The sequence below is a fragment of the Leucopleurus acutus genome, assembly GCF_964270905.1.
Source record: "Leucopleurus acutus genome assembly, chromosome: 1".
Taxonomy (NCBI): Eukaryota; Metazoa; Chordata; class Mammalia; order Artiodactyla; family Delphinidae; genus Leucopleurus; species Leucopleurus acutus.
This window is the reverse complement of record NC_139142.1, coordinates 167767605-167789871: the sequence shown is the minus strand read 5'-3', so window position 1 is coordinate 167789871 and position 22267 is coordinate 167767605. Positions and strand designations below refer to the sequence as shown.

General features: G+C 47.5%; 1 protein-coding gene across 2 annotated transcripts; it reads left to right on the top strand.

Annotated features, from left to right (window-relative positions):
* Positions 1-322: 322 nt before the first annotated feature.
* Positions 323-20702, top strand: FSD2 (fibronectin type III and SPRY domain containing 2; the record flags this gene model as incomplete). Of its 2 annotated transcripts, XM_082843156.1 has the most annotated exons (12): positions 323-967; positions 1116-1211; positions 2894-3124; positions 4498-4520; positions 5547-5668; positions 6800-6955; positions 9392-9526; positions 10268-10418; positions 13070-13207; positions 15617-15745; positions 18268-18444; positions 20450-20702. In XM_082843156.1, 12 exons carry the CDS (start codon positions 323-325, stop codon positions 20700-20702), a joined length of 2256 nt encoding a protein of 751 aa, XP_082699282.1. The 2 variants fall into 2 exon arrangements, with proteins under 2 accessions (XP_082699282.1, XP_082699283.1); XM_082843157.1 differs by lacking the exon at positions 9392-9526.
* Between the last annotated feature and the right edge of the window lie 1565 nt (positions 20703-22267).

Sequence of the window (22267 nt, the reverse complement as noted above, 5' to 3'; positions counted from 1 at the left end):
AGGTTTTTTCAGGTCATTTGTTAGTCAAATCAATTTATGTGTTCGTTTTTTTTTCATAATTTCTCCTGTCTCTTTTAAGCTTAGGAAGCCCATCCTCCTGTAGAAAGCAAACCTTTCTTTACAGATTGTTTAAAGTGAAACTACAACTGAGCTGCTCAGATGATTTTTTGTTTTAAATTGTGAATAAGTTGAGCCCACTTTAATGACCATCTACAGCAACGACCTTCTTATAAATGGGGTTTTGTGTTCTAGGATCCAGTGTATCCACTAAGAACTGTCCAGGAAGAATCCTGCTTGTGCCGAAGTGCTGCCCAGAGCTACGATGGAGGGGGAGGCGGGAGAAGCACCAGGGCTGGGCAGGCCCGCTGCTTCCAAGGACTTCCACTTTCGTCACATGGATCTGTATGACTCTGAAGACAGACTGCAGATCTTCCCAGAAGAAGACACTCAGATGAGAAGAGAAGTAGTTCAAGCCGAAATGACCAATGAGCCAAGACAGCCCATGCAAGGGAAGGCTCAGAGAGACCTTGGAGAGGAAGTGGATGAACTTCTCCATCTATATGGACTTGAAGATGATCACGAATTAGGGGATGAGTTTATTGACAAAAGCACGCCCAGAATAGAGGTTTCAGAGTATCCTCCTTATATGATGATGGGGAGAGAGCCACTGAGGGAGCAGAGAGACTGGAGACTTAGTGGCGAGGCTGCGAAGGCTGAGGACCTGGGCTTCGGGGCATGGGGCTCGGCAGGCCAGTGCCGGGACTTGCGGGAAGCCTATCGGTACACCCACGGCCACGCCAGTGAGGAGTATGAGTGCTACGTTATCCCAGAGGAGGAGGACGAGGAAGAAGCTGCCGATGTCTTCTGTGTCACTTGCAAAACTCCAATAAGAGCGTCGGGGAAGGTTCTTGTTGAGCACAAGGAGCATGAGGTGACCCCGCTCGGTAAAGCACTGGAAAGTGCCAAGGTAAATAGATCGCCCTAGTCCTCCTTTCTCTGGATATTGCATTTGAATCTCAAGTATGTAGGCAGGGAATAAATCTAAAATGCCTTCTACAAAAGAGAGAGAGAGAGAAAACAGCATTAATGTCTTCTTGGGATCCTTTGTTTGATAGGATGAAATTCACAAAAACATGTACAAATTGGAAAAGCAGATTATTGAGATGGAAAATTTTGCAAGTCACTTGGAGGAGGTTTTCATCACGGTGGAGGTAAGAGCACGCTTGATGACCCAGTCAGATACACATTGCTTCCATCAGCTGTGTCTGGTATGAGTTAGGGAATCTGTTTTCTTGGAACATATGGTGTCAGTACTGCTCCTCTTCCCTCATCCTCTTTCTGCCCTCCCGTAGCACAGTGGGCATGCAGCTGTGGAAATGATTACCTGGCAGCATTCCCTACTGAACTATTAGCTCTCATGGGCTGGGTCTTCGGTGTCTTTATAGCTCCGGTCCTACTACAAGGTAGGACTCTTTCATGGGCCAGCCTGATAAGGCATTGCAAGACACCCATCCTGTCATTGATAAGTGTTCCTTGGCTGTTACCTATTTCTCACAAGATCAATAAGTTTCTGTGCCTGTCACCAAACATGTCACGGTCCCCTGGGTGTGCCTAGTAGGTGTGAAGTCCACTGCTGTGATACCAGCATGCAACCTAGCCATCCAGATGAGGTAGCCCAGACATAAGGACCAGAGGACTTCCTGTGTCCCCTCTCTTCATGTGGATGCTCTCCTTCTATTAATGCAGCCTCAGATTGTATCAACAGGAGCAACTCATAGGAATGAACTAAGCCCGGGGCCCCCTTCCCGTGAAGCTAGACTTTCCTCCCCACCCCCAGTCTTAAAAGGGAGGGCAGCTATTCCACTAATTCCCTATGGAAGGCACAGAGAAGGGACAAGAAGCCCTTCCACATCTAAGCATAGGGTGGTGGGTGGTAGGAGGGCACGTATACAACAGCCAGGACAGAACTCCCTACCCTCTGTACTGCCAGCTCACTCTCAGATCAGAGCAGCTTCACCCTCAGTGAGGACTCTAAGCTCTTCCTTTTACACTCAACACTGGTGGGGGTCACCTACTGCTTTTCCCTCTTTTCCACCATTCTGAGCAAGTCTTAGAATGTATACACAGTAGGTGCTCAGTAAATACTCCCTGAATGATTGATAAGAGCCTCTTCTTTGGAAATGTCTCTGTTATCTAATAAGGATGGTATAAATCAGAACCCACAGAGCTCTCCTGGGCTTCCAATCTAATTTACGGGGACCAGGATTTGATATGCTTTAATTAATGTTTCTTACCCACTGCGTTCCAGGATTAAGTACTGGCACAACCCTCTCTCTGCCTTCCTGCCTTTTCTCATCTATTAGGCAGCACCACCCGGCTTGTTCCCCTTCCCCTGCACCTTTTTCTTAGTTGATATGAGAATCTGGGTGATCCTGACGTTTGTATAGTCCAAGCATCAGGGAGTGGAGGTGAGTGTTACGAGATGTTGAGAGCTCAGGAGGGAAAGATAGGTGGGATTCTCCCAAGGCAGACATCTCCATGTTAAGGTCCAAAGTTCCAGTGGCAGGCTGACTCATCACTGGCAATCTTCCTGGCCGGTTGTCATGGTGATGGGAGGTGGCTAAAACAGAAGTGGGTGGGGTATGGGGAAGAGGACTGCAAAATGCGGCCAGCAGAGAAAGCAGTAATTCTTGTTAAGATTATTGCTGGGGTTCTAGCTGGAGACTCCTGGTCCTAGCTACCCTTTTGTCCACCTCAGCACCCTGGCAAGCGATGTTAAGACAACAGGGAGGGACTAAAACATCTCTGGATAGATACATTTTCATGCCCCAAATAACTCTGTAGTCAACATACATGCAGTGAAATGATGGCTGAGATCAACTATATCTTGCAGGAGAATTTTGGAAGACAAGAAAAAAACTTTGAGTCACATTACAATGAGATCTTGGAAACACTTGCTCAAAAATATGAAGAAAAAATACAAGCTCTAGGGGAGAAAAAGAAAGAGAAGCTGGAAGCCTTGTATGGACAGCTGGTCAGCTGTGGAGAAAATCTTGAAACCTGCAAAGAACTGATGGAAACAATAGAGGAGATGTGTCATGAAGAGAAAGTTGATTTCATTAAGGTCAGTAATGAAGTGAAATAATGAACTGCAATGACAATTATGATTAGAGTAGGTTAGATTGTCCGCTCTCTGCCTGGAGATGTTGGAACCGACTTTCACGGTCAGCATCCATTTGATTCCACTGGATGTATCACCATGATGATACATCCTTCGTCTCTCTGCACAGCTTCGCCATGAGTGGCTGAGCAGGCTCATACACCACTGACCCTTCCCTCCACCATTGCTTGGCTAACACCAGAGACTCATCACTGTCCTTTGTCCTGGTTACCCAGAGATCTGTGCCCTCATCGTGAAATGGGGCAAAAACAGTGCTCTGAGGGGACTTCCCTGGCAGTCCAGTGGTTAAGACTCCGCCTCCCAATGCAGGGGGCACGGGTTCGATCCCTGGTTGGGGAACTAAGATCCCACATGCAGCAGCCAAAAATTAAAACAAACAAAAACAAAACAAACAAAAAACAGTGCTCTGAAACTTTTCTGGCCATCTCAGACAGCCTCCTGGAAGTCTGGGGAGAAAGATCTCCAGGCTAAAAAGGCACCTCCTGTTTCCCAGTTACAAGTGCAGCCATTATACATCTCACTTCATAAGCTCAGCCATGCAAAAAAAAAAAAAAAAAAAAATCCATCTCTTGATACCCTTGAAATCCACTTCAATTTGACCCCAAGTCCCCATGTAGCCAGACTGTGGGAATTTCAAGCTCAGAGCTGGGGTCTCCTTTCTTTACAAGGTCCCATAGGAATATGGGGCAGCAGTGGGGTCCAGTATGTGAGGGAGGGGCCCTCAGCCTCCAGAGCTTCCTAGTTACCAAATACAGCCTTTACATTGGCCATGCCACAGGGGTCCCTCCAAGCCCAACAGCACCTCCTTCCTGCCGTGCTTCGGGTAGCCAGGGAGCCGTGACCCAAGCTGGACAGCAGGTGGGCAGACACCATCAGAGCCCTCAGTACTACTCAGACCTTTTGAACCAATGGTTCCTCAATATCACTGTAGCTTAGTGACATAATCCAGAATGTGGAGAAAGTGATATATATGAAGACATCTTCTCTGTTATTTATGATGGTGAGAAATTGGAAACAACCAAAATGTCCAACAGTAGAGTGAACGATGGAGTTTCTATTCAATGAACTGTTACACAGTCTTTCAAATTGATGATCCAGAAGACCATCTGTAACCTGGAAAGTGCTCACATAATGTTAACGGGAAGAAACTATACAGGTGTCATAAGAGTCATTTTTCTTAGGGCTTGGGACATGGCTGATTTTTCTCTTTTACTCATTTCCAAGTTTTAACATATGTTTATATTATTATATAGTTTGAAAAAGAAATTTATTTCCAAATTCAATTCAATATTTTTTCTCTTTCTCCTCCTTTTTAGGATGCTGTGGCTATGGCTGACAGGTAATACTTTTGTTCTGACATGTATTTTCTTTTTCTGTTCCTTTTACCTCTAGATATCCAACTGGATATCAGTTCCACTTGGTTATATGCTCCCAGTTTCAGCTTTTGTGTCTGCCCCTACGAGTAAATAGCACTGGCTTTGGAAGGACAGTATGGGATCACAAGGACCCTCTAGTACCAAATCTTAGAATCTCAGAGCTGGAAGGGAGCATATGATGAGGCCTAGCCTGCAAGCCCAGGGTCAGATTTCCTCTCTGAGCCCCTCCTTTCAGCAGGAGGAACAGAGATCATCCCCAGCATCTCCCAGCTGGGCCAGGGCCCAGACCGTGTGCTGCGGAAAGCATGCACGTTATAGAGTCAGACTGGAGTTTAGATCCTGCTACCCCCATGACCTTGGGCAAGTCCAACCAGTCTAGGACCCACCTTCCTTACCTACAAACAGGGATAGCTTTATGGGAATAAAATCAGACAATGTCTGTAAAGCAACACGAACACTGAAGCTTAATAATATAAGGGTTAAGAGCATGAGTTCTAGCAAAAGACACACATGGTTACAAATTGTGCCTCTGCTACTTACAAACCCTGTGACGGCCAGGAGCATGCGCAGGAGACCCAGAGCCCCGGTCCATGGTCATCGCCTTGAGGGCACTTGACCACGTGGAGAGGGAGCCCCAGAGGGGCTGTATGTCTTTGGGGCCTGGGGTGATGTGGGGTGGGAACTCCCAGGTCAGCATCGGAGGATCTTCCAGATGGTGTGGATCTGGGGCTCGGAGGTGGACATCCTCCCGCCCCCTACCCTCTGACATGACCCCACCCCTTCTCCTCTCCTCAAAGGCGTAAACCAACCTGCCCATCCCCGTGGGTGACCTCGTAGGTCAGTCACTGAAGCAGATGCCAGCAGGCAGCCCGCAGCATGTTAAAATAAGGAAATAAAAGTTCATCCAAGAGGCCCTCGTTGCTTATCACTAGTGACCCCCGAGGAGAATGCCCCTCCATTCTCGTTAGTGTGTCTTTTTATACTCACAGACTTGGAAAATTCCTGAAAACAAAAACAGATGTGGAAATCTCGGCGCAGCCTGAATTTGAAGACCAGACCTTGGACTTCTCTGATGTGGAGGAGCTTATGGGCTCCATTAACACCATCCCAGGTGCATATCTCACTTGTGTGCATACTTCACACCAGTTTCCCTGAGCTTTGAGTTAGAAACTTTGATGGCTAAAAAAAAATCATAAAGATTTAGAAACAGGCATTTTCCCCCCACCGGCTGCATAAGCTTCATGGTTTTGTCTTTATGACTTGTAAGGGTGAAAACAGAGGCTGACCTTCCTGGGGTAAATACCCACCCTCACTCTCCAGGGTGCCAACATCTGGCCCCAGAAAGCCAAATTTACTCCAAGCAAGTATCCCAAATTTTATTTCCTCGACTGTTGTATTTATGTTCCTCCCAGGTGGCTGTTTTTAGCATAGGGTTAAGAGATGGGCTTTGGAATCCTATGGAGCTGGTGAGAATCCCAGCCCTGCTACTTCCTAGCTGTGTGACCCTGGACAACTTACCTAACCTCTCTGAGCCTTGGTTTCCTTGTCTGTAAAATGGACATAATCATGACTCATGGGGACATGGTAGGAAATAAATAAGGTAATGTATGAACAGCATGTCACATGGTGCCAGGTAGCTCTTAAAAATCTTATTGTGATAACTTATTTTTAAGAATGATACTACAATTTAGCTTTTACTGATTGCTCACCTTTCCTTTCTCACCAACACCCAGCAACATTCTGAACAATGTTTTGTATATCATTTTTGTTTTTCCTTTATACAGATTTTTAAAAAATAAAAATGGAATTGTTTTGCAATCTGCTTTCTTTTTTTAGCAAGACAATTGTGACGAATATTTTCTCGCACTGATAAATTCTTCTACAACATCACTCTGATGGCTATATATCTTAATCTGTTTACTTAATCCTCAACTGTTGGATGCCGAGACATTTGGATAGGTCAGGACTTACAAACCATACCCCAGCCTGAATTGCTGTCACCAACCCCACCTCCTCTAGCTTGTGTGGATTGGTCAAAGCAGGAACGGACATACCGGTTGCTTCTGGCTCACGGTTGGGGGGTTTGGCCTTCCCATCCCTGTCCACTCTGGCTGCCTCTTCCATCTCCAAAGCCCAAGGATGCATTGAGGGATTGGTTGTCCTGTAAAAGGGGCCATTCCCAATTCATACCTCTACTTAAGGCTCCTCCTTTGTTTTGTTTTTCTCTGTTTTCCTTTTCTAGCTCCTTCTGCTCCAGTGATAAACCCACAGGCCCCCAACTCAGCCACAGGTTCCTCAGTCCGAGTGTGCTGGAGCTTATACTCCGATGACACCGTGGAGAGCTATCAGCTATCCTACTGGCCAGTGCAGGACAGCTCACCTGGGAAGGACCGAGCAGGTGAGGCTCTGTCAGGAACAGAACCACGCTCCAGAACAGTTAAGGCCTTTCAGAGGCCAAGGCCCTGCCTTCCTGGAGGTTGGGAAGGTAGAGATGGGATGAACCTGCACACCTGGCTCCTTGGAGCTGTCACGATCTGGGAACTACACAGAGGATGGGGTGCAGGCAGGTGAGCATGGCAGAAAGGAATAGGAAGGCAAGTTGGGGCCTGACTGGGGAGGATCACAAGGCAGGCTAAGGTATATGGACTGTATCTACCGCCGTCGGGTCAGAGTTGTCCTTGGGATAAGTCTCTGGCTGCACTGTGTGCAAGAGGGGTGGGGACACCCCTCCTTGAAGAGGCCCAGCTGGATTGGCTGGGTTCTAGCAGGTCCTGGCATGCGAGCGCGGGCTGGCTCTCCTCAGAGCAACCCTGTGTTGGGAGAATCTGGAGGGTTAGTCTGCAGACCCCCATGGGGGCTGAGGGGGGTTCTGCAGCCTGGGAGGGCTGCTCCTGATCTGATCCACATTCCCAGATGGAGCAAGCTGCTGGGAATGGCCCCCAGCCTCCACTGTGGGCAGCTCTTGGCCCATTCTCTTCCCAGGGAAATGGAGCTGGCAGGCCTGGGGTTAGGGCTGAGATACCTGCCTACCCCTCATAATAGATAAGCCAGTCTCCTATTGAGAAGGGAGAGTCAAGAGAGCAGAGGAGGGGACTTCCCTGGCGGTCCAGTGGTTAAGACTCCATGCTCCCAACACAGGGGGGCATGGGTTCGATCCCTGGTCAGGGAACTAAGATCCCACAAGCCGCATGGTGCAGCCAAAAAAAAAAAAAAAAAAAGAGAGAGAGAGAGCAGAGGAGCCCCAGTTGAGCATCTGAAGGAATCAGGGATTAGGGCCAGCCTGGGAGGGCCTGTTCTGTGTGCATGGGGTCAGAGTGAGATTGCTGGAAAGGGATTTAGAGATCTCCATTTTATGGATGAGGAATCTGGGACCTAGAGAAATGAGCTGTCTGTGGGGACACCGTGAGTTACAGCAGAACCAGGATGAGAATCAAGTCCGCAGGCTCCCTGCCCAGAGCTCTTCTCCTTGTACCGGGTCGTGCAGGTGGAGGGTTCTATGTGCCGAAGGGGAGGATGGTTTATCTGCCCAGGGATTTGGAAGGAAGGGGAATCCTTGAGAAAAGTAAGTTTAAGCAATGATGAGGGAGAGTGAGGGTGGTCAGAATAAGGACTAAAGAGGGAGTTGCGGTGGGGAGGGGGGGGGCGGGGCGGGGGAAGGGGAGATTTGAAAAGGGAGATTGTGGACCAAAAAGTCAGATCTGATTGATCAGTCACTTTTTGCCACAAATCAACCCTGTTAGTACCCTCTGCAGAAGAGGCCATTGTGTTGGGGCTTTGTCCTGGGGATCAATAAAGATCTTTAATGGATCACTTTGTTATAAAGGAACTGATATCAGAGAGTGGATTAATGACTTATTACTGCCTTTCAAGAGTCTGGGGATGTTTGGACATGTATCAGTTAGCTTTTGCTGTGTAACAACACCCCCAAACACACACATGTACACAACACATTGGCTAAAAATGACGAATATTTACATTCATTCATTTGTTGGGAGGGGCAGAACAGGGGTAGAAAATTCAGAGGTACAAACTACTATGTATAAAATAAATAAGCTACAAGGCTATATTGTACAGCACAGGGAATATATCCAACATTTTATAATAACTTTAACTGGAGTATGATCTATAAAAGTATTGAATCATTATGTTGTACACCTGAAACTAACATTGTAAATCAAAGGTACTTCAATTTTTAAAATGACATTTATCCAAGAGTTTGCATGCCACAACTAAGAAGCCCGTGTGCCACAGTGAAGATCCTGTGTGCTGCAGCTAAGACCTGGCGCAGCCAAAATAAATAAATAAAATTTAAAAATAAAATAAAATGGCATTTATGATTTATTATAATTCTCTGAATTGGCTGGACAGTTCTTCTGGTCTGGGTCAGCTTGGTAGGGCTGGATGGGCTAGGATGGCCTTGCTTATATGTCTAGGGCCTCAGCTGCAACGGCTGAGGCCTCTGTCCATGTGATCTCATCCTCCAGGAGGCTGGCTGAAGGTTGTTCCCATGGAAGTGGAAGCATTCCTGGCAGGAAGAAGACAAGGCCCCTGTGCACCAGCACCTCCCAAATCTCTGTTTGTACCATGTTTGCTATAGTCCCATTGGCCAAAGCAAGTCACATGGTTAAGCCCAACTTCAAGGCTTAGTGGGAAAGACCAGACCTCTCAATGGAAGGATCAGCCGAGTCACGCTGCCGAGGGGCATGCATACACAGATGGGAGGAATTGATGGCCAGTTCTGTATCCATTACAGGGGAAATAGATTACAGGGCAATGAACTTGCAGCCAGTTGGCCTATTTTAAGGTTGAATACTTATCTTTATTTTTTCCCCAGAGTTTACGATGACGGTCAAAGAAACATATTGCTCAGTGACAAACCTTGTGCCAAATACCCAGTATGAATTTTTGGTCACAGCTCAGAACAGGGCTGGCCTCAGCCCCGCCAGTGAGTGTGCAGTGTACATGACAGGTAAGGAGGCCATTTGTTTCTGTAGCAGGACCTTCACTGAAGGGGACACAAGAGTCACGGCTTCCTTGACGTGGCAGGGCTCTTGATTTCACTTGGAAGGGCAGGAATACCTTTGCATTTTTTTCTTTCATTTAATACACCAAATCTATATGCCTGATATGGCAGGGACATTTTCTCACAGTTGGTCTCAAAATATCAAAAAGTACTGCTCTTGGACACAGTACCATTTGAACCTTGCAACCATCCTCCATTCCAGGAACATCTGAAAGGGATTCCCTGGTGTCTCAGTCCATTTGGGCTGTTATAACAGAATCCTACAGATTGGGTGGCTCATAAACAACAGAAATTTATTTCTCATGGGTCTGGAGGCTGGGAAGTCCAAGATCAAGGTGCCAGCAGATTCAGTGTCTGGTGAGGACCCTTCCTGGTTCAGAGTCAACTGTCTTTTTTGCTGTGTCCTCACATGGCAGAAAGGGGCAAGGGAACTCATTGGGTTTTCTTGTATAATAAACCCCTTTGACCCTCATGACCTAATCACTTCTCAAAGACTCCAGATACCATCACATTGGGGAATAGGTTTCAACATATGAATTTGGATGGGGACACAAATGTTCATTCTATAGCTTTCTATTGCACTGAATCTCTCGTAGGAAGAGAGTGCTTGCAATGTCTGCCCATGCTCTGGACCACAGGGCTGGATGTGAACAGGTTTGTTCATCTCTCCCTTTCCCCTGCATTTAGCGCCTTGTCCCCCCATTATGAAAAGCAAAGAGATAAGGAGCTGTGAAGAGGCTGCGCTGATCTGCTGGGAGTCGGGGAACCTGAATCCTGTGGACTCATACACGGTGGAGCTGACCCAGGCAGAAGTGCTGGGAGCCTCGGGCGTAACTGAGTGAGTCATGAGGGGCGTTGGCTGGGCACGAGAGGCCTTGACACAGAGACATGTGTGGAGTCTGGAGAGAAGGTCAGAATTTGTGACACACAGGAACCTTAATTTTGTGAGAAATAGCTGGAATGCTACCATTGAAGGTGAATGATGGATGAGTGAATAAATGGTAAACCTCAGGTTTGCTTTCTTAGCACAACCAAGGTTTACCATCATTCATTCAACAAGTATTAAGCGCATAGGTGGCGCCTGGGCATTGGTGAACCAGACAGACAAATTCCCCACCCTTCCAGAGCTAACAGTCGAGTGGGGGGAAATAAACCAAAACCAAGAAAACAAATGCTTAAAATACACAGTGCTATGAAGGGAAAAGAAACTCAATGAAATAGGGAATGCGGTGGAGGTGGGGGCTTACTTTGGAAGAGTAGACGTCTGAACTGAGACCTGATGCGTGGGAAGGGTTGAGGCCTGAGACAGTGGATGGAGGCAGCACCTGGCCCCTGGGCAGGCGTGAGCTTCCTGTACTGGAGGAACCAGGAGACCCACCTGGCTGGAATTTAAGAAGTAGAGAGGACTGTGAGAGGCAGAAGTAAAAGAGATTAGATTTCAATGTACAAAGAACATCATGTCCATGGTAGAAGGCTGTCTGGAGGCTCACATTCCCCTTTGGTTGGCAGAGATCTGGAAGGGTTCACAGATAAAAGAAGGCTGTACTCAGTGACCACAATGGCCTGCAGATCCTACGAATCTACAGCTGTGTACAGTGGAGGAAACATGGATGTACCTCTGGGTTACAACCAGGCAGTGCAGAAGCTTGTGAAAGGGGAATGAACCAGACAGCCCGGTACCAGCCACCAAGTCCCAGGGGCTGCCCTGTTGTGTACCTACCCAGCTCTGGAGAAATGGAAGAGAGGGGTTTGGTGTCAACAGATTCTTCCATGCTAAATTCAGGGTTTGGGCTGTGGCCATCTATCCCACCCACCCATTTGCCCCAGGTAGAATCCATATGTCCACAAGAACATCAGGGCTGCTGACCTTGGCTGCTGATCTACTTCTGGGGATCCTCAGAAGCAGGGCAGTGAGTCCAGTGGTCTGGCCACCTGAATGGTTTGGATTTCCTTTGCAACTTGTGCTGATACTTTAAGGGCACCTGATACCTGGGACCAGTCCATTATGATTGGGGTCATCAGAAGGCTGGTCAGTGACCTAGGTGATCTGGGATGGTATTGGCTCTCCAAGTATAAACCTAATCATGGCATCCTGTTGCTCTGGAGAAAAGACAAAATTCCTTCACAGGCTCTGGCACCTTCCTGTCTCTCCAGGTTAACCACACCAGCTCTCCCTCCCTCTCTGGCCCCAACCACATTGGTCATATTTTAGTTCCTCCTACTTTCCATGCTTCTTCCTGCCACAGGACCTTTGCACATGCTTCTTCTATGTAGGACTCTTCTACTCTCTTTTTATCCAATTACCTCCTCGTCATTCTTCAGAGTTCAGCTCAAAAGTCACCTCTCCCCTACTATACCTTCTATAGTACACTGTCAACTTGTCATGGTTACCATCTTATGTTTCTTCCAGTGATGGCTTGAGAAATGCCTCTCTTCTAGACTGTAAGTTCTATGAGGGCAGGGACTACATTAATTTTCCCTAGGGCCTCCCTATACAGTCTCTGAAACCTAAGGTGTTTAGTTAATACTTATTGAATGAAGGGACTTCCCTGGTGGCGCAGTGGTTAAGACTCTGCACTCCCAATGCAGGGGCCAGGGTTCGACCCCTGGTCAGGGAACTAGATCCCACTTGCATGCTGCAATTCAGAGTTTGCATGCCACAACTAAGGAGCCCTTGAGCCGCAACTAAGGAGCCAGCGAGCTGCAACTAAGGAGCCCGCCTGCCACAACTAAGACCCAGAGTAACCAAATAAATAAATAAAATAAAAAATACTTATGGAATGAATATGTAAAAGTGCCCCTCTGCCCAGAGCTGTAGCCTCAGAGCGACCTGGACATCCCGGCCTTGCCAGGTGTGGGTGTTGTATCTGTAAATGGGCATCACCCTGAAGGCTTCTCTTTCCTACTGAACTGAAATGGGGTTGGCAGCGGCAGGAGTACAGACAGTGGCAACCATGGGCTTGTAATCCTGTATTGTACCACTTACATAAATTGGATTATTCCCAGTAGGTAGCTGCCCTCAAAGAGGTTAGTAGCAGTGGGCTTCTGTGGGCCTTTCAGCTCTAGCCAGATCATTTGTTCATAAATGCAGACTCGGCCCCTGCTAGGGGCCCAGCGCTGTGCTTATGTAAGTGGTACTTGACCCCTGCCCTCAGAGAGGTTGTGGCCCTACCAGACAGACTGAGACACACTGGATTCAACTGCATGCATGCCCCTGCCATGCAGCGTTAGACAAGGTGCCTGGGACATGGGGTGGGGAGCTTGGAGGGGAGAGAGCCACAGACAGAAGGAATACAAAGAAATGAGGAAAGTGGACCTGAGTGGGAGGGAGCACTGAGGGGGTCAACACTCCTGCCTGCACCGCTGCTGGAGGTCAGAGAACAGGGGTGGTGGCGGGGGGAGTTAAAAATACCTGCTTTGAAAGGGAGGCCTGGTGCTTGGGCCTGGCTGCCCCGGCCCCAGGGTGACTTCAGCTGCCTCCTTGCCCAGGTCTGTTGTGGGCATTCCCACCTGCGAGTGCCTGGTGCAGCTACAGCCCCGGCAGAGCTACACCATCTACGTGCGAGCCCTCAACGTGGGGGGCCCCAGCGCAAGGAGCGAGCCTGCTACAGTCCACACCACAGGTCTGTGACCCCCGCCGCATACTCTCTGGGCCCAAAGTGACCCCCTTGTAGCAGACCCAGGGTTGCTATGACTTCATTGTTAAATCGATAAATGTTCACTGATATGAACACATGGCAAATCAGGCTGGGAAGGGGCTCAGGGGTGATCAAAGCCCTGGGGTCCCATTTTACAGGAGGGGAGACCGAAGGCCCAAGGCATACAGCAATGGGGTGGCTGAGCAAGCATTAGAACTCAGGGTTTTCCTCCATGACCTTCAGGTGGACTAGAGGCTTGTCACACTGGACCTGGGTGGCCCAGAAAGCACATTTCACACAGGCTGAACACCACCCCTGGGACATGGTCTTTATGAAATTCCCAGGAAGAGCCATGAGCCATGGATTATCTCCCTGCTATCGGCCCAAACATCTCCTTACCCACAGGCCCAACGTAGCTCTGGATGCCTTAGTGGGTGCCCACATCCACGTCCAGCTCCCACCCCCTGCCTGCACTTGCCATCAGCACGTCATGGAATTGTCACATCTCATGTTCAAGTCCTGAGTCAGCAGAGATATCACTAGAAACATTCCATGCATCTCCTGCTATCCCAGCACTGCCACGGCTCTGGGTTCTAAGCTTTGCTAAGGTGCGCTAAAGCCAGGTGGCTCTTCCCACACCTCACAGAGCAAGCCCAGCTCAGGCCAGCTGCAGACTGGGTGACAGGCAGGTAAGAAGCAGAAGGAGGGAGCCTGGGCCCAGGGCTCAGGGGACATCGTTCCTTTGGCTGGGATCTTTCACTGAGGGATGTAGGGTCATTTTGTCCTCATTTCCAATACCAGGAGGAAAGGTATGCGATTAGTCCCCACTTATGTTCCTTCCACAGAAATGCGAAAAACAAGTTCGTGGCTGCCGAAGGCGGTAGGGGTTAGGGCTGGGATTGGGACTCAGGTTTTTCTTTTATATTGTGATGGAACTTTCCTTTGGTTGATTGGCATTTCTAATTTCTTGTGCTGACTTGGTGTTTTGAAATGTCAAATTCTGGCTGTTTCGATAAAAGAGAACAGAGCAAAAGGTACAGTCAGCCCTTGGTTATTATTGTCTCTGAATTCCTTTGTTCAAATAATTTGTTAAGAGTGTTTTTACAAAAAACTTGAATAAACATGAATCAGCAAAAGACATATCTATCCGTTCAAAAAACGATCCTTGTTTGGGCCTAGAGAGCAGGCAGTAGGGGCCATGCCTGTCAGCTGCAAGGTGGGAATCTGCCTCCCCCTGGTCCGTCCGCTCAGATAGCAAATGAAATTTCCAGGAGCATCGTATTGTGGAAATAAATGTGGACAGCTTGGGGCTTCCCTGGTGGTGCAGTGGTTAAGAATCTGCCCGCCAATGCAGGGGACACAGGTTCGATCCCTGATCTGGGAAGATCCCACATGCCGCAGAGCAACTAAGCCCGTGCACCACAACTACTGAGCATGCGTTCTAGAGCCCGTGAGCCACAACTACTGAAGCCCACGCGCCTAGACCCTGTGCTCTGTAACAAGACAAGCCACCGCAATGAGAAGCCCGCGCGCCACAATGAAGAGTAGCCCCCGCTCGTTGCAACTAGAGAAAGCCCGTGCACAGCAACCAAGACCCAACGCAGCCAAAAAAGAAAAAAAAAAAGTGAACAGCTTGATGGCGAGGCCTGAAGTAGAATTTGAAGCAATGAACATGACAGAATGGGAACTGAGGAGCTTGACTAAGAGACAATGATGGAGAATGAGTTACTATGTCCCTAAACAAAGGATTTTTAAAATCTAATTCTAGATTTCTTATTAAACCCATTCGGTACCTTTTTTTTTTGATGTGCTTTGTTTTAACCATGACTTGGAGAGGGTTACAATCTCCTTCCTTCTCCCCAGCTGCCCTAATTGAAAGTTGAATGTGGAATTCTGCTAACCTTTGTCAAATTGATCGTTAAGAATTTCCTCAATTGCTATTCCTCTTGGCAAGTAGGTTAGAAATTCCTGTTCACCAGCAAGTATTTACAGCCTCCTATTTAAGGGCGCAGCCACTGGAATCAGAGGGGCTTGGGGTTCGAATTTGAGTTCTGTCATCTGCCAGCTGACTTCTCAACCACCCTGCACCTCAGTTTTCTTCTCTACAAGATGGAAATACTAACCCCTGGGTACTCATAAGGAGTGAATGAGATAAGAGTTACCGCTTAGCTCAGTACTAGACTCACAGTAACCCCCAACACATGTTAACCGCCACCATTATTAGCATGCGGGTCACTACCACGCCAAGTCCAGGCTCACGTGTATCGTGCAGGAAGCTGAGCCGGCCATGCGTGGTGAAGCCTCGGCCCGCACGGAGCGCAAAGTGGAGAAAGCAGAGGAGTGACTGGCTGTTGGGGGGGGGGGGGTGTGTCTGTGTGCTTCCTCCCCTCGCAGGCAGCTACTTTCGCCTGAACGAGCACACCTGCCATCCCTGGCTGACCGTTTCTGAAGATGGGCTTACAGTGGTACGAAGTGAGAGGAAAGCCCCCGCCAGGGAGCCGCCCCCCAGCGACACCCGCTTTACCAGGTACTGTATCAGCCCCTCACCCACCTGAACAGTCTGTGAACCAGCCTAATACGTGCTGTTATTCGGGTAAAGTTGGATTATGACACATGCAGCCTTGAAGGGGGCTTCAGGCTCACTCCAAGAAATGAGTGAGGGGGAGGGGATGGTGGGGAGCGGAGGCTGGGGAGAGGGGAGTAGGGGGTCTGGCTGGTGCCAGCAGAGGAGACGTGTTGTGGCCTCTGAGGTGGAGTCCTGGGCTCCCAGGGCTGGAGGGTCACACCGTCAGGCCGTGAGAGAGCAGCAAGGACCCAGGTCCCCCAGTGCTTGGCCCAGAGCTCTCTCTCCCACACTGTGATACTATCTAACAAAAGCCCTGGTGAAAAACCAGCCCAAAGCTGGTGGAGGGAATGGTGGTCGTGCTAGTGCACGACCTGAGAGAGGGCCGTCCATCAAAGATGCGCCTTGTCTGTCTGGATCTGCGCTATCTCCAGAGCTTAGAACTCAAGATCAAAATGATGTATTTGTAACTCATTTCTTTCCAAATGCTTAAAGAAGACTTAAAATAGGGGGCAAGGGACTTCCCTGGCGGTCCAGTGGTTAAGACTTCATTTTACAATGCAGGGGGTGCGTGTTTGATCCCTGATTGGGGAGCTAAGATCCCACATGCCTCGTGACCAAAACAAAACCAAAAGAAATAAAGAAAACAGAAAAAATATTGTAACAAATTCAATATAGACTTTAAAAATGGTCCACATCAAAAAAAAAATCTAAAAAAAAAAAAACGGGGCAAATATGCCCTACTGAAATAGAAAAATCACAGCGATAGATGAAAAAAAAAAGAACACAGCTTAACTTCAAGGGCTAATTTCTGTTTCCAAGATTAAACATTAAACACAGCTCTTAGCTTCCTGGTAATCAGGATTAAAAGAATTCTTGGTGGGTTGGTCTTAGAGTCAGGAGGATCTTAAAAGGAAGGAAAGGACTCTCTTAGGGGGGCCAGAGGGGCCATCGATGGAAAACTGCATCCAGCCTCCCTGCCTGGGTCCTGGACTGTCCTGCAGCCGACACTTCCTCTGACACTCGCTCCCTGCTGGCCTTCTTACTGCATGTGTGTTACATACCTACTATATGTAAGTGTTAGCGTGTGACAGCAGAACAGCACACAGTACAGTGGAACACAACTTTACCCTTTCCTGCCTCTGCCCACTCAACCCAGGGTTGGGGGGCACAGAGAGGATTAAGAAGCAATAAAGTCCTTACCTGCGTTAAAAAAACAGAATGCAACTGATCAAATCTTAAAGATCTTATTGGCTTTTTTTCAATAATTCATGAGTTGGGCAGCCTCTAATCTACAGCATTTCTATGGTGGGTCTCCTTCATATGTGGTCCTCTGAAAACACACACCTTTGACCAGGCAACTGCTACTTCACTCTTTGTGTGGATTATAAGACAGCTCTCTGGGTACACACAGCCTCAAGCATCTTCAGCTTCAACCCTTTGGTGTTGCACTAAAAGTTGCAAAACCAGTTTTTGGCCATGTCTTTTGAAAGTCCTGTGTAGGTGGTCCAGCATCTCATATTGTAATATGGGAGTACTTACCACCTACTGTTCCCGTCTTGGCTTTTGCGGTTCCAGCCAAGCTGAGTTAGAGTCCCATTTTAATATCCTGTTACCAGTACATCTGTTGACCCATGAAACAATGTGCTGTGTGCTGGGGGTAAAGAGACAAACAAAGATAGTCCTTGGGCCTCCCTACTGGCGCAGTGGTTAGGAATCCGCCTGCTAATGCAGGAGACACGGGTTCGTGTCCCGGTCTGGGAAGATCCCACATGCCACGGAGCGGCTAGGCCCGTGAGCCATGGCCACTGAGCCTGCGCGTCCGGAGCCTGTGCTCCGCAATGGGAGAGGCCACAACAGTGAGAGGCCCGCATACCGCAAAAAAAAAAAAAAAAAAAAGAAGTGTGAACTGGGGAGGGAGGGGGAGAGGCAGATGGGGAACAAGGAGACCAGAAGCAAGTGCTGGCCAGCTCGTGAACCTCAAGCATATGGGTCCATCGACCGTGCTGTGTTCTGTTAGGTTTCAGTCCCTTTCTTTTTTTTTTTTTGCCACGCCTTGTGGCATGTGGAATCTTAGTTCTCCAATCAGGTACCGAACCCACACCCCCTGCAGTGGAAGCACAGAGTCTTAACCTCTGGACCACCAGGGAAGTCCTCAATCCAAGAATCTTTCTTCATGAACAAGTGAACCAAACCTTTTTGTTACTATAAAAGCCCAATCACTGTAAAAAGCAAACAGAACCTTTTCTATTGGCTTGTCTCCTCCTCACCTATAACCAGCAGTATAATAATCCTCTTCTAATCTTCAGCGTCAGTCAAGTGAGCTTTGATAGTTAGAGCCGTGCTGCTTTACAAGTGGGTGTTCAAACACCTGCCTCCACGCTTCTAGACCACCTACTGACTGACCCCAGCAGTTGGTGTCACTCACCTGCACAGCCAGGCTTGGGTCACCCCAAATCACAGATGCTTCTACTTTCTAAAACCAGGTGTGTTGCTGTCATGGGAAACCTAATTCCAGTCCGAGGGCGCCATTACTGGGAGGTGGAGGTGGACGAGTGTTTGGATTACACGGTGGGTGTGGCCTTTGAAGATGTCCCTAAACAGGAAGACCTGGGAGCAAACCGCCTCTCCTGGTGCATGAGGCACACATTTGCATCATCAAGGTAAGGTGAAATCTGGATACCCAAGATTAAAAGGTGCTTTGAAAAGAACAGAGCGAGAGGTTTCCACTAGTAGTAACTAAGGCCCACGTTATGTTTTCTAAAATATGCTAAGATATTTCAGGACTCATTTCCAGCCCCCTTCCCTAAAGTCCAGATGGAAAGAGAAAGCAGCTCTGGGTACTTCCAATAAAATAGCTAAAATTCATGGAGTACTTATTCTACGCTAAGCACTGTTCTACACTCTTACACATACTATCTTGTTCACTTCCCACAATTGTATTATCCCATTTTAAAGATAAGAAAGCTATGCCCCACAGCAGTTCAATAATCCAACCAGCATGGATTCAGAGCTTGGATTCAAACCCAGGCAGTCTGGCTCCAAAGACAGCATTCTTCACCACTAAGTGATTGGTTCTGCATTCATGTTCAACTTCATTGTTACTAAATGAATAGTTTGATTTGAAGCCCCAATTCCATCTTTTTTAGTAGATGTGGGCAGAGGCTTAATGGTTATGGTTAATTCCGGTTTGCTTCTGTCGCTAAGCATTCTATCCTCTACTGGAGTAGTTCCATAAAGCTGGGAAAATCCATGAGGCCCAGGCCAGTAGACATTTCAGACTTAGAAGGCCATGGGTGCAACCACTCTCCATCTCAAAAACTGCAAAAATTTTTACCACACCAGTTTCCCAGTACCGTGGGTACTATGGGGCCTCTGATCCTCGACTTGCTGAATCCTATTAATGTTTCATCCAATGTTTTGTGCCCAGGAGCCTCCATCGTGGTTAGTTAAATGTTGTCATGCCTAAGCAAAGGTGAGAAGAGCAACTTTCCTCCTGTAAGATATTAAGACTAAAATCAGCTCTGCTAAACCTCAGACCCAGCTTGAGGAATGAAAGAAATCCCGTTCACTGAGCCACATACTGTTTTTGGATATTCTGCCTGAAGTAAGATTAAAAAAATCAGTCTCCTCTCCTAGTCGGTTAAGAACAAGGGGCAGGGAACAACTGAAGGCGCATACAGGATGAGGAGGAGTCTGTGTGGAGTGGGAGACGTGAGGTTAAAAGACAGAATGGTGGGAACACAAGACAGAGTGAAAAAGGAAGGGCGAAAAGCCCAGTGCTAGAGCAGAAGTTTGTAGTCCCACCTTGGAAAGATGTCCGGGGAAGGCAGTGGGTGGTGGTATTTGTGTGTGTCTCTTAACAGTGGAGGACTCGTATTTTTTGGTTCATAGTCTTAGACTCTATTGGTGGTGAGAGGGAAAGTAGAGGGAAGGGCTCATTCAGTTTCTGTTGACTGCTCAGTTAAGAAAAAAACAAGGTGAACTGGGATGGAAAGAGGCTGGTTTGTTCCGACACATCTGGATCATATTCTAAGCGTTCACCCCAGCCATGTGGACCAGCATGCTGGCACAGAGAACTTCAAACATCCATAGGGGGCAGAGCTAGGAAATTCCTGTGGCCGCCTTTGGTTTCAGCCATTTTCAAAGCACAAAGAAGTTCCCTCCCTTCATGAGAGGGTGCTGGTGCTATACAATACTGAGTGGTGACAGGCCCCCAGATGCCCCCCTTAGTTTGAAAGTTTAGGGAAGGGATGGCTCAGAGTACTTGTGCACAGATTATACCAAAAGCCCCAACTTATTACATGAAAGATCATGAGGTTTCCTGTTTCAAATGTCTTTATTACAAGGGATTTACACATCTCAACCTTGAAATCCACATTTTTAAACGTATTTCTATACAAATTTTGATGCAATATGAGTTTATGATACTGTATGTTAAGTTTCTGCGGTTAAGTGGCTGCTCAAAAACAGAGTTTTGAAATATAAGTTTCTTAGGACACGTTTTAGAAAAGAGATATATAGTTTGAGAAATGGCCTGTTACTTTGATAGTCATTTAATAAAAGAAAATGATATAATTATAGGAGTATTTGAAAATTGAAAATGTTCTGTAAACAGCCCATCTACAGAATTTCTGAAGCTTTGTTATATCAACGTTTAATCTTTAGACATAAGTATGAATTTCTACACAACAAGATGACTCCAGATATAAGGATAACGGTTTCCCCAAGGAAGATTGGAATTCTATTAGACTATGAAAATTCAAAATTGTCATTTTTCAACGTGGACATTTCTCAGCATCTGTACACGTTCACTTGTCAGCTTCACCTATTTGTGCATCCCTGTTTTTCTTTGGAAAAGCCTGGATGTCTAAAGATACACAATGGCATTTCAATGCCAAAGCACGTCACTTTCTATTAGACCCTTCGGATGCCCAGCTTCCTGTCTCTTTTCTGTACCTACCCCTCTCCCAGCCACTCACGCCTCAGCTGCCTGAACTTGGCATTCAAGCACCATGCACCCAGCTCATCATTTATGGTTCATGTTGTTTATCTGCCAGACTGTTGTGGGGGCATTCATTTCACCTGACTTGGATCCTGTGTGCTGCCACCTGTGTGATGCTAGGTTAGTCAGTTCTGAGTGTAAAATGACGGCTCAGACTAAATGAACTCAAAGGTCTCTCAGGTTGTCAAACTGTATTGGTCTATCTGTGTATATGCAAAGTATCTGAGTCCCCAAGGCCTACAGAGCTTGGGGGAGAAGGAGGGAAGTGATATATAAGTGTTAGTGGCTCCAGGCGCCCCAGCACTTGTGACATTTCATTAGTCAGCCAAGAACAGGCGTAAGAAGGCAGGAGGCCACCCACAAAGAGAACCAGGGTAGCCACGTGCCGTGCTCAGCAGCCTTCTCCTCTCCTGTTTTCCCAGTAGTCAGTGGCACTCCGGTGAGGTTTCTCCCACCGAACACTGTTTCTAAAAACCTCCTCCTCTACTTCATGGTACTTACCCTCTTTAATTTTGAAATGATCTTTGTAACACCTAATTCCATGAAGGCAGGACAGTATCTGTCTTGTTCATCACTCAATCCCCAAGGGCTAACACGTGCACACCAAATACTTGTTTCATCCAGCCACTGCTCTTCGGCCTCTCACTGCTCTCCATGTGAGGGCTGGCAGGGCTTGTTCAAACTATAGCAGAAGACCTATGGCAGGAGAGGGACAAACCTGAGGGGGGGCAGTATGAAGGAAGAGAGGGGCAACTGTGGCTAGATGGCAAGACTGGTAAAAATGCAACATTACCTACTACTACATGCTTCCTGGTGTCACACAGCAGCCTACACATAAATAATAATAAATGTGTTGCTTTCACTACGTGCACGTTTGGGGTAGGGGGGCTAAGGTCTGGTAAAAAACAGACCACAGTTGCAACTGATTCTAGGAACTGTCCTATAATGTAAAGAGAACGAGATTTGAAATCAGAAGACCTGAGTTTGATTGCTATTTTGTAGCGACTCTGCGACCACTGAAAAGTCACATTATCTCCCTGAGCTCTGTTTCTCTTTAAACAAAGAGAAAAATAATATTTGTCTTCTAGCATGGGAGATTTAATGACAAACATGAGAATGCATAACAGTGTATGACATATAGCAAATGCACAACAATCTTTTAAGAGAAAACATCAGTCCACCAAGTGCAAAGCTGAGCCCTGGTAGGAGAGGTGGTCTCTAGCCAGCACCTTTGGGCATCCTGCCTCACTGGTCTCATGCCATTTTGTGACCTCGATGCCCAGCTCCCTTGGCTGCATTTCTGGTTCTCCAGTTCAAGTTTCCAGTTGCCACTAAAGCTCTGCACACACAGCATTTTCATGCTTACCAGTCAAGATGCAGAGTAAATGACTCCACCTGTAAAGCAATTCTCAGGGACAATTTAGTATTGTACCCTGTAGATGCTTCTCTAAACATATATGCCCCTGATCTCATCACTTAAA